The sequence below is a fragment of the Mya arenaria genome, chromosome 10, assembly GCF_026914265.1.
Source record: "Mya arenaria isolate MELC-2E11 chromosome 10, ASM2691426v1".
Lineage (NCBI taxonomy): Eukaryota > Metazoa > Mollusca > Bivalvia > Myida > Myidae > Mya > Mya arenaria.
In genome coordinates this window covers 49,095,633-49,108,949 of record NC_069131.1, presented here as the reverse complement: position 1 = coordinate 49,108,949, position 13,317 = coordinate 49,095,633, and the positions used below count along the sequence as shown (strand labels likewise).

At 32.8% G+C, this 13,317-nt stretch overlaps 1 protein-coding gene across 3 annotated transcripts; it reads right to left on the bottom strand.

Moving 5' to 3' along the window:
• Positions 1 to 1,556: 1,556 nt before the first annotated feature.
• Positions 1,557 to 8,507, bottom strand: LOC128206880 (neo-calmodulin-like). Of its 3 annotated transcripts, none has more exons than XM_052909585.1 (7): positions 8,306 to 8,507; positions 7,577 to 7,815; positions 6,496 to 6,551; positions 5,875 to 6,018; positions 4,689 to 4,786; positions 3,761 to 3,908; positions 1,557 to 3,096 (listed from the first exon to the last, which is right to left on the bottom strand). In XM_052909585.1, exons 2-7 carry the CDS (start codon positions 7,651 to 7,653, stop codon positions 3,059 to 3,061), a joined length of 561 nt encoding a protein of 186 aa, XP_052765545.1. In that variant the 5' UTR covers positions 7,654 to 7,815; positions 8,306 to 8,507; the 3' UTR covers positions 1,557 to 3,058. The 3 variants fall into 3 exon arrangements, with proteins under 3 accessions (XP_052765545.1, XP_052765544.1, XP_052765546.1); XM_052909584.1 differs by having other exon boundaries at positions 7,577 to 7,885; positions 8,306 to 8,367; XM_052909586.1 differs by having other exon boundaries at positions 5,875 to 5,997; positions 7,577 to 8,385.
• Positions 8,508 to 13,317: the final 4,810 nt, after the last annotated feature.

The window sequence follows — 13,317 nt, the reverse complement described above, 5'->3', positions numbered from 1 at the left end:
TGGACAGTCATGCTAATTTTTATAGACAATTTATGCATGTAGCGAGTATTCTAGTTATTCCGAAAAGTGTTGTATCTCCGACAGCATTATATACGTCGATTTTTCCTTGTTAAAGACTGCACAAATTGTTCTATGAACCTGTCGGGGTTCGTTCAAATGAACTTTTTCTGTGCAGTCGGACACTCAACTGCGTCGCTTCAAAAAGCTTGCTTTTTAGCGAAACAGTGTAAGTTACGCTATATACATATGGAATTCCCGGTTACATACCCCACTACATTTTTAAATTGGTCCTCGAATTTCGGAGGAGGTCAATTTGCAATGACCTTGAGGCTAATCGTGCAACACCGTTGGGTGCCAAATGTCACAGACCACTTTAATTGATATGAGAACCTGTCGGGTCGCTAATTGTATCAATCTGGTTAGAATTTTGATTTGTCAGTTAAATTGTTCATTGTTTAATCAAAATTTAACCAGTCATTATAACTAACAAATAATATCATTGAACGAGAATAAAGGTTAACTTTAGACAACTTTTATATCAAGGTTTTATGCGATTCATTTCATGCAACTAAATATTTAAAATACTACCTAGAGCGATTTCGTTGGTTTGTACTATTAGAACTCTGAACTCAAGATGTCCAAAAGAAACACATATCTAGCATTTAAATTTCCAAACTCAAACACTGAAACATAAACGTGTGACCACCGATCATTCGATTGTCGTATCTCTCTTGGTGTGTATCCACTACAAGACATACACATATTTCAAATAGGCATTGAGATTATAAAAATTTATGAAAACGTTTAACATATCATTTGGAAACTTCATTCGACCCAACACAGGATACACATTCAAATAGTAAGAATGTCGATACATTCCTACATATAGATTGACAATTTCATATAAGGGTAAGTAGCTTACTTGAACAGGAATGTCTGTGGCAAGAACGATTCCAGAATCAGGATCATATGTGTTTTAAAGCTTAATAAGAGCACATTTATATGCTAATTTCCCTTCGCTTCACGTCTTGTGACTTCTACCAAAGACCCTACTGAAAGCAGATGAGTTTCGTTGGTACAGTTTTCTTTAAAACTGCAAATACCCCTTTTAATGTGTGACATACTGCAAACCTATTTTTTGTTTGACAGGTTAATCATCAATTAACCGACCTCCCATTTTTCTGACTTTATATATGGCTAATATATAGCTACATCTCATTTTTGTACATCAATTATTCTCGATGTGGATTATAAGCTGTAAGACCGGTATCGGCTAAATACTGTATTTCTTCTTACATACAGCCTTTACATGGCCTATTCATTTTGTGCATACAATGGGCGTAAGAAAAACAAACATTTAATTTAAACTTGTTTCGTCTTTTAAAGTGGGTTATGCATAACTTGCGGCATATGACAACACAACAGGAATCCAAATGACATGAATTCTCATACAACTCAAATCGCATATCATTAAGACTAAAACAACTGTTTAAGTGATTTAATAAGTAGAAAGGAACAAATATTTACAAACACAATATATTCACAAACATTTATTAACAGTGAATAGACTTGATACATTTCACAATGTTTGTGATATTTCAATTTCTCCATAACAGCTTTTATCACAGGTTTCGCAATATGACGCCGAATTGTCTTATACATTTGACTGCCAACCTAAAAAAACATGGTCCTCAAACCAATGCACATTATGCATTATTATTTTTTACAGATCACATATTTCACTGCTTCTATACTTTGTGAACAATACAATTAAGCGATTGCAACCGAACCAAACTTAACCGACGCTGACTGTTAATTGACCCGTGGAATGTTCTGGCACACCTTTTGTGCATTTCCGGTGAAATCAGGCGTGCTGGAAAATTCGTTATGGTATCCCCATGCAAGCTGAGTCATGTGCAAAAACGCGCCACTTTTATTTACTTTTTTGGGGTAGTTTATGGAAAATAATGTAAGCCATTTTAATATAGCCGAAATATATGTTAATACATTATAATTATTAGGATGCAAGATGACAATAAGTAAAAGTTATAAACGTGATTTTTAGAGGATCTATTTGATGTCAACTTTGATCTGAAATTACTACGCATCATGACGATTAAAGGTAGGCAATTTTTTCGTTTCGTTCTAGATTGAAAAATCCGACCCTTGGGCTGCGAGCCTCGTTACCAATTTACGCGCGTGACAGTGGGTTGGATATTATCATTTCTGAGCATCTTACGGGTTGACATTGATAAACTTTGCTATGCACAAAATGTGGCCTATATTGAAAAATCACAAATCACTTTACACTCCACAGCAAAACAAGTAAACATAACATGCAAGTTATATCACAACATTATGCAGTATTTTCAATAAAGGTATTACACCAGCCCTCAAACAGAAAACATTTAAGTAGCATTATTAATACAGTTCAAAGATTTCTATACAATCTTAAGATTGAACCATCTTTCGCAAAACAATAGCCACACCTGCTAATGTCTTAAGTCAGAGTTTAAGACTATTGATTAGATGTTTCAAAACCATTTTAATATATTTATTTTTGACAAAATATGTCCCTCTCATAGAAGAACAGGTTAATAGTAACAGATACATTTAAATTTACCATTGGTTGCTCTAGTCAGACCGATTTTGCGACAAATAATAAATTGTTCTTGATCTATGTTTAATAACAGTCTCAAGTCTAAACACGGAACCTGCCGTAAAGCAAATTGTTAAAATGCAACAATAAACAGCAGTGTTCACTATCAATGCTCCTACAAAGGGTTCTTAACAATGAAGTTAGTCAGTTATCGGTCTCGATTCTGAACTATGGTTTATGGTTCGTAATAATCTTTTACTCAAACACAAGACATTAGTGAATAAGGGGCTTGGTTTGAAATGAAACATCAACACGATGATCATATAAGGTACGTTACATCATTGTAACATTTCATTGGAAAGTTAAGTTTAATAAATATCCACACTAAACATTCAGGAACATCCAGGATTGCACGTAAAAAAATCCGAACAAACACATCTCCGTATTTTGTCGCTGGATTCAGAAGACCGACTTGCATAATTCCGCATCAACAAATTCTGCAATCAAAATCAATAAGGTGACGTTAACGCTTTAATATTTTTAGCATAAACTGTGAAGTATGTGATGGATTCCGATTTACATTCTTATATATTGTGGTCATTTAAGTTGGAAGGTCAAACCTTGACTTGAGGAAGATGAAACTTTATTTTCATTTATTATATTTAAGTGAAAACGTATTGTTTCAATATGCCAAATAAATGAATTTTGTTAAACTTCCGTTTGCATCCAAACGCAAAATCCTTCGTGAATTGGAATACTATTCTCATGTTTGTATGACTGCGTTTCAATGCATTTCGATGTGTTTTAATTCAAATAATTTTAATATATCTCTCGTAAAATAAACCCTGCCCTGAAACACACAAAAAGTATCAAGTTTAAAGATGTGGTGTTACAGCGATTGTGAAACAAATAACATCATATTAATTTATCTCGTTGGCGCGATTGCATAAGATCGACAACTGGATTTATCCAATGTCTTTAGGACAAAATGCTTTTAAGAATAAATAATTGACAATTTAGTAACCAATATGTTTCGTCTCAGGCAAAATAGAGTATTTGTTTTGTTCTGTCCTATACTCGGTCGATATTTAGTATTATCTGCATTTCTATAATTCTTCGTTAATAGTTCCTCAGAAACATTAATATTGTACGGATCTCTACCTTTATAGTCTATTTTTCCATCATGGTTTTTATCCGCTCGGCTAATGATGTCCGCAATCTCACGTTCCGTAAAATGGTTTCCAGCACGTGTCAGCGCGTGTCGAAGTTCGTCTGCTGTGATGTATCCATCGTTGTTTGTATCCAGCACCTTATACAGACGACAACGTGTTAGGTTCAGACAAATGAAGAGTATCGGATAAAGTAAGGTAGTAGCAAATATCAAAAGTGTAACATGTATGAGCAGACTGCAAAAATATCCAAACTGATGTAAAACGTGATATGAGCAGATAAATAACTAAAATATAAAAAAATACGTTAGGAGCGTATATCCAGTGTGTCACATTAGGTGCGGATTACAATCAATTAAGAACGGTAAACTTCACGATCCACCAATAATGCAATATGAATTGTAAGGACCGGATATTAAGGCTGCTACATGAATATATGTTTAATATATGAGCCTAATAATATTGTTTAGACATAAAACATCATATAATTGTAAGATTAGTTTGTTAAGAAACTATAGGGGAAAAAAATCATAGCAGTATAAGAAAAAGGCGAATCAAGATGTTATCTATCATGTGTTTCCGGTCTGAGAAGAAACAATCGACTCGACAGCACGAGCACGTAATTGAGCTGTAGTAGTGAAGCTGATTGGTTATTTATACAATCTTATAAAAATGTTTCTTTACGGCATGTTAGTACCACTAAATAAGCCGTGCTCTCTACTTAAATAATCGTCACGAGCTGTATACGTCCTAAGGAATATTCCATCTATTGCTTGCGCGTTGCAAGAAGCTACTTTCCAGTCGAGTTTTTCTGCTTGGTTATTGTTTACTTCTTCATAAATGAAACTAACAAATGAGAAGATGTTGAAAAATAAGTGTTATACAAGTTGCATGGGGGTTTAATGTGTAAGTAGTTTTACCTGAAACGCCGTCTTCATGCGTTCTTTTTCGAAATCAACCTTTATCATTTTCGAACGCATTACATTAAAGTATTCCTCGAAATCGATATACCCATCATCTGCAAGAGAAACGTCGTCTACTATGATGATACAAAAGTTAATACAGGCGGTACTTTTGGTTAAGTTATTATTTATAGCTCAAAAACACTTCTACAAGAGAGTTTTGTGGCATTAGTGATCCATAACAAATTAAAAAGTTGTCGTTTAATTCATAGTTGCGTTATAAAAAGGTCAGAATAATTTAACCTTTCTTTTGAAGAGCCAAACACAACATTCATGTTGATTTGTAAACAAAAGCTGGCGAGCTATATCTAAAATATTTTTCAAATAAAAGCGCTCAATAATAAGATAGTACCAAACCCAGCGGTTATTATAAATACAACTCTTTCGAGTTGTCCAAAAATCATTTAAGACAAACGGAAATTGGCATTTAAAGCAAAACACTGCTGTAAGAAAATATTCTATTAACTAAAGTTTGTCTTTACAGGACGATAATTCGAATTCTTTATTCTTATCGGGTTATTTAAAGAAAATAACGAGCGATGACTTATACATTTAAAATATAAATTCTGGTAGCTTTAGACAATTTCAAGTAGCAGATAGGTTTATACAATATCAGTACGAGGATTTTCCTGGACGTAATTCTTATTTCTACCTTGTTTCGAAATATGTTTTCTAAAACAACGCCTACATAATTTTCAGTGTCAAACAATTGATTATCCATGTTTGAAATGAAAATGTTGCATGAAAACTAGCTGGTGGAACAAAAGAAGTAATTACCGGCATTCAAACAGAAACGATTATTCAATTAGCACTGCACTGCTTACGGACATAATGGAAAAGACTTGTTTTAAAGCAGTCGGTGTTTAAGTTATTCCAATTCAAAAATGAATAAACGTTTCAAGTGATCATACCTTATACATAAGATTCTGATATACAGCAAAACAAAACAGAACATACACTATGATAAACAGTATGCGTTCATACTAATAAGTTTGCATAATAAGGTCATGATTTCATTGGTGACAGTTTTCAAAAGTGTCCAAATTACCTAAGAGAGTGAGCTTGTAAGACACACAATTTCACATTATTGAAAATGCAACTTTTACTATCGGACTCAAATATTTACGAAGGAGAAGTAACGTACCATTCTCGTCATGTTCTTTCACGATACTCTCCAATTCTCCTTTGGTCGGGTTAAAGCCCGCCAGTCGGTACGCCCGCGCTATTTCTGTTTTAGAGATCCGTCCGTCCCCGTTCTCGTCTAGAACTGAGAATGACTGTAGAATTACTGAATAATATAAATTGATAATAGATAAGTTCTTGTTGATAGAATAATAATATATTAGCAGAACAGAATTTTCTTGAATTTTACCAACGAAAGCATTCACTCAAAATCAGAGAATGTTTGATTCGAGTTGAATTGTTAGATCTAATGAGACAATTTGCCAATTAAGTGGAGCTGTGATTTAGTCGGAAAAAGACAAATAACTGAAAAACATGCTAATAAAGAAATGTAGTTAACATCTTTTTTTCAAGTGATTGTTTTCGCAAGATAAAAAGTAACTGCAATCGATATAGGTTGGGGAACATGTTTCCAGCACTGATCACATGACATGGAGTATCATTTGTTTCCAATGCGTTTTGCAAATTGCTTGTTGCCAAATGGCTATTGTCAAATGCTATTTTCTGTCAAATTGCAATATGTAATGATCAACATTCTATGACGTGTGAGCCCTTTAACTTTCATACTTTCTAAAAACCTTACATTTGACTTGATCCTCCCTTAGTGACGGGTCTTTCAGCAGGCAGTCCTCCACTCGCCTGCAAGAATAATTAAAACATTTCTTAATTTAAAATGCACATAAATGCACGAATGCCTGTTTTGTATTTTTCTGATACATTGTTGCCTAATGGTTTTGGTTCTATACCGAACTGGACATTCATCTCATGCAGACAACAACATGAAACGCAAGACCAAATTAGATTTTTCCAAGTTACCAATGCATTTAAAAGTATTGTCCACATGCATTTAATGTGTTAATTAGGCGACAGTTTTATACCATTTATGAAATATGTGTTTACTGCCTTGTTGATTGTGTATTGTGCTTACGAAGTTTCATTCATGTGCCATTTAAAAATATTACACTATTTGGGGTTTGTCTTTTTTTTTAGAAAGTTTCCATTTCGAAAACCATACAAGGCATGTTAATCAAATACTGAATTCACAAGTCTCAATCTCGCTCGAATAAGTAAAAGTGGAAGTTGATATTAAGTTTTCCTTGCCCGAGAATTAAGGACAAAGAATTCAATATGTTAAATTTAATATAAAGACCTTTGGACTTTTAATATATTGTAACCGCAATTTTGTTCAGTTATTGCTGTTGTTTTTTTGCATCGATGTATGAGTCGATTTAAAATGTTGATGGTGTCCCTTTTTCGTGCGAACGGACAAAATTTAAAAGTACCGGGGCGCCCAAACAAAAAAGGCGAGGCAAATATCGAAATAATCATGTGGCGCATTATCGTACCGGCACTTGGTGCATTGTCGTACCGGCACTTGGTGCATTATCGTACCGGCACTTGGTGCATTATCGTACCGGCACTTGCCGCATTTTCATACCGGCACTTGGCGGATTTTAGCCCAACCTTTTGGTTATATTTTATACTGTTTAACGTAAAACGTTAAAAAAAATAATACAAAGTTTATAGAGAGCTAACGATATTCATTGTACAATATATATCATAGTGTATGACTGAAGTGTGTAGTTAACCTGACGGTTAGTAAGCGAAACTATGGTATAATTCAGTCTTACAAAAATAAGAAAATAAATTTAAAATACATGTACCTCGACTGTTTACCAATCAATCTGAATTTGTAGTACAAATAGTTAAAGCGAGTCCGACGACCGCCGGCAACATCCATATCCGTCAAGAATGTGGCTAGGAAATATCCGAGACACTTAACAATTGATCACTTGAAACTTGACACAAACTGTTTATTTCTCGCTGTTAAATAATTGACGCATGTCATGTTTTAACAATTTGGAGAGTAATAGACAAATATTCCCGTTCAATTCTGCGAACTCTATAGAATAAACTTGTAAAAGCACTTTTATACCGACTCCAGTTTTACAGAAAACAGCACAATCCGTGCGCTATTTCAATAAATAAAAAAAAAAAATTACCATGAAATATCACAACCGTAACTCGGTTATTTAAGAAAGGACTCTAAACAGGCTTTTTCTGGTCTATAAACCACTTTTAAAGTGTTATGATAAAAGATGTTATTCCAATATGTCTTTTCTTACGCATTTTAGTAAAATGAAGTTATCTCTGTTTTTAGTGAAGCGATCTTTCAAAGCAATATCACATACGACAAAACACAAGCAAGTTACCGCAGATTTAATTGTTTTATTGTTCTTTATTATATTAATTTCCGGAGCAAAATGTGAACAATGCAGACAAAATGCCTACAGCTGAATCCAATGAACAGTGAAATAATCTTCGTTTGTTTTATCTCTGCTTGTGTTTCGTTAAAAGAATGATTTGTTGAAAATGTCAAATAAAATTAATACCAGCGTTTTGTTTGGTTAAAACATCATTTACTTAAACCCTGTCTCGCTAATTTGCGTTTCAGACTTTATTGGAAACATTAATTTTCAAAACTGAAGAACGCATCTGACAGATCCAAATTTAATATGAATAAAAACTCCTTCGATGTATTAATTTCGTTTAATCAATGGTTCTCCCAATTCATCTTTAAAGCTTTAAATCCGATTAGGATGTTTTAGATGTAATGAGTAGTTTACACTTAGTATTTAACACCATCTCTTTTTGATGTCTTAATGAAAAATGCAAAATTTGAATAGAGGCTTTTCAAACTGAATTTCAAACGCTTTTATACCAGCTTTTCACAGCTGGATGTGAAGTGATGTTATTAGCGAAGTAATGCTTTGATTTATAGATAAGGTGAATTGTGGAAAATCGAAGAGTTATTTACAGAAAATAATACAAAACTTCAATAGAAGCCTATAGATTTTCGATAAAATTAGCTTGTACATCCTAAAAAACCTACAGCGAACTCGGCTTAATCCGTTCGAGAATGGACGACATCGGAAATAGCCATGCAATGCTTTGTTCATTTCAATAGAAAATATCAATTTGAAATGATTAAATTTCATCGCTGCCTTTTCTGGCTATTTACAAAATCAATTGATTAGGTACAACCAATGAATTGAAGAGCAATTGAATTGCGTTTAACATTCGCGGGTAGTTTCAACGTGGGAAACTTGTGCTACAAAATTACGAAACAATGAGGATTACATATATTGATGTTTTATCCGTAGCTAGCAAGTTGCCTTTATTGTGATTGTTGCAAAGATAATTATAGCGGGTACGACGTCCGTACGGGACGGTCATCTCCGTTGCGATAAGATAAGGATATAGCAAGCGTTATTTAACATATTTTTAATGTTCAAATGTTAAAGCTCTTGCCCAATTTATATATTTATGATAATATTGCCCTGCAAAAACCTCGTCAAGGAGAAAGTTCCTAACAAGTTGCTCTTAGATTCATGTTTCTTTTTTGAAATCAACCTTCACAAAAAAGTACGTTTCCGATTTTTAGGATTTTGATATTTGTTACTTTCTTTCACTAAGGATAAATGTTACAATAATACTAATACTAATGCTACTACTAATACTAATACTAATACTAATACTAATACTAATACTAATAATAATAATAATATGTAGCGTGGGTGTGCCAAGACAAAACCACTCAACTTCGGAGTTCGAAAATATTTATTTATACGTAGTCGAACGAAACCTAAAACATATAATAAAACATATAAAAGAATATGCTAACATAATCATATTATTAATAGCACAAAATACAAAGAAAATTGACAGTGATCGGTAAATATATCAAGGGAGATTTCGCGGTTAAATACATAAAACATTCTAAGAACTATGAGTAATAAACTTACCCGGCACGTCTAAATAATAATTAAATATGAATAAATATTTCAGCTCAAAGATAAGAGCGAATATTAAATAAGTAAGAATATAGTAACAACTGTTACAATTGAAATCTTGACTTGCGTCGATGATGATTCAGAACGGAATGATTTATGTGTATATATAAATAAGGGCGTGTGCAGTGAAGCGGGAAAAAGGGGAAAAGGCATAATGAACCAATCAACCACTCTATAAATTTAGACAAACTCGCATAACCAGTATTCACGCTCTGACGCACTCGGACATAGACGGACATTGACGGACATAGACGGACATTGACGGACATAGACGGACAGTAACGCACATAGGACAATAACCACGTAGCACAACACTAAACACGACAATACACACACAATACAAAACAATATACGATATAGAACCATACCTAACACACAAATTGATAAAATACTGAAATATACACCTTGCTACAAATAATAATAATAATAATAATAATAATAATAATAATAATAATAATAATAATAATAATAATCACACTTCTTCGAATCAATGGATCGATGTCATTCCCGTGGTTTCCAACTCTTCACAAAAACAGAATACGTTTTCGATTAAGTTTTATATTCGTTACGGAGTTAATTAAGGATAAATAATACTTTAAAATGTTTGTTTATTGCTTTTGTCTGTGTGTGCTATACAGTGTCACAGCCATAGCTGGTAAGAACTCAACGCAAAACCGGACATATTTATAACTGGGGATTTATTAAAATGCCATATCAATGATACTCAACAGTTGTATGAAATATGTTTTTTTTCTTATCTGGCGAAAACAAATCACTAGGACGAATATACTTTCGAAACGTATCATAGTAGAAAAAATACAACAATTTTTGTCAAATAATTACAAACATTCTTTATGTTTGACCCAATTTAGTAGAGGTAAGTTTGATAAAAATGACGGAGAACCGAAAACAAGTCCATCTTCTATCTGACTAAATTCTATGAAAGAATCCGATTGTAACTCTTTGTTGTTAAGAAAACGATCTTAATAAATGTGTGAGTGCTTTTATATGTGTGTAGTTGTTGTTGTTGTTGTTGTTGTTGTTGTTGTTGGTGGTGGTGGTGGTGATGGTGGTGGTTGAGGTGGTGGTGCAATGTTATTTAAACCGTAAATTTGTTTTAGCCCGTATGAGCAAATAGAAGAAATTATGTGTTTTGGGGATTAATATGTCATTTTTACGTATTTTACTGAAAGCAATTTCTATCGAATTTAATACTTTGAATACTGAATTTCGAAATATTTAGTTTTTCTTATACTTACATAAAAACGTGAAATCGACTACATTCGATGAACTAAGGAATTATCCTTAAATTTGTTTAATCTGTCTTAATTGTGTTAAGAAAACAAAGGTCTATTGAAGATGCCAAATTTAAATTGTTTGATTAAAACATGGTCTTATCAAATCAGGACTCGTAAATTTACTTATCAGCTGTGAATAGAAGCACTTATTTTAAAACTGAATAACACAACTTACATCTCAAAAATAAATTTGAAATAAACTACTTCCTGTGCTTGTCAAAGAAAAAAAGGTTTTTAAGGGCGAATATAAAAAGGCGAGTAAATATTATTTACGTTTTTTTTAGGTCATTTATGGAAAACTGGTGTGCCAAGAAATGAATTGGCATGAAATCGACCAACACATTGAACAGCCGAGTCATAAACAACTCGGTCGGTTTAACATATGTGGTTACTTTGGACATATAAAGAAAAAGGATCGGCAGCTACATGAAGTCCAAACGAGGAGTTTGTGCTATAAATCTTTCGAAACGAATATTTTCAAAAGCAACAGATACCAACAACTTCATAAATCGCTTTTATTATGGGTACAATTTTGCGTATAACCTGGAAGTTGGGAAGTCACTTTTAAATTAATTTCTGATAATTTCAAGATAACTGAAAATCAAAATATAACTTGTAGTATATGGTATTATATGTAACAGTTATAACAGGTATAATATTAAAAAAAGTAATTTGTTTACACACTAATTGATTATGCCTTGGTAACAAGTAGAATATGCTTTGCTGTGCTCATTTCAAATTATGGAGTTAGAATGTTTATCACTCACGCGCGTATCAGTGGGTATGTTTGTTATTTAATTTACGTTTTCCTGGTCTACATGCAAAATCCTCTACTATATACCCTTCATTTGTGAAATGGTATCGAAAATTCTCATACAGAAAAAGCAATATAAATGTTCAATACAATTTTTTAAGATATATTCATTACGATCAAAATTAATTCTTTAATTGAGTATTTGTTCTTAAATAAGTGTAACCAACAATTGTATAGAGGAATAACTAGTATTTTCAACGTCATACGCCATTTGTTAAATGACGTCGCGCTAATCTCATCGGAGCGCAATTATGAAAAAACAATGACGTCATTACACCTTGCGTGTTATACAATATGAACGTCAACTGTTATCTATAAAAAGCACTTGGTGAATGTAATGCTCATAAACACCAAAAGGCAATATGGTTCTCTAGTTTCCGGGACGAAGAATTGTTGAACATCGATTTTGTCCGGGTGAATAATGTCCAAACAAAACGCTTACATATTAATTTTATAACACATGCTATACAATGATACTGCTATGCAATTTCTAATTTGCCCAAAAGATGTAATAAGAAATGTTCGTTGCAAATACAATTACATTTTATGACAAGTACTTTGGCTAAATTAAATCTCTGACTAACCTTTGGTAAATAGATTTCCGCCGAAGAAGAGCATTTTGTTTAATACTCATGACGTATAATTACCGATTTATTTAGTCTGAATAAATAGGAAATTTCTTTATTTACATGTAGTCAGCGAAGAATAAAGAAGTCAGTTAAACTCCGAGAAGGTAAATATATCATAAAACAGTATCGTTTAATATTACGAATCTTTTAAAAACTACGTTGTTTACTTTAAGTTAGCGTTTGCGGCAGATATTACTTCAATGTAACAATGAGTGACATTTTGAGGGTTGTCATTATTATAGGTTATAGCAAATGTGCTACAAATAAAACTAATTGATTTCAGTGAAGTAATATTAACCATAAGTCTAGGTTTATAGTATTCATGAGATATATCCTAATGTTAATAAACTGGTATAATAAATCTTAAAAAGAAACCCCTACAGTTTTTATAGTGACAACGGTGTGTTAAAGCTGCACTTTCACAGATGTACCGTTTTTCCAACTTTTTTTTATTTTTTTGTCTTGGAACGAGCATTTTTTTGCGTAAATATCTGCAAACCAGTGATACAAGAATGATGACAAAATATCAGATCGCATATTATCATATTTCCATTTTAAATTAAATGTTTTGTGACTTAAAACCTTACTGACGGTTTAAAAAAAAAATGCATAAAACATCAATTTTGAGTGGAAATATATGAAAATCTGCGAATTCATCAAGAACAATGACGACAGAATCTTAACAATTGAAAACAGTAGTAAAGAAATATTTTACAGCAGTACATTGTTGGGTCATTAAAAATCGACATATCATCAAGAGGCAGTCAAACATCGGTTTTATTCAGAGTAATGTAATTCGTCCCGCGTACA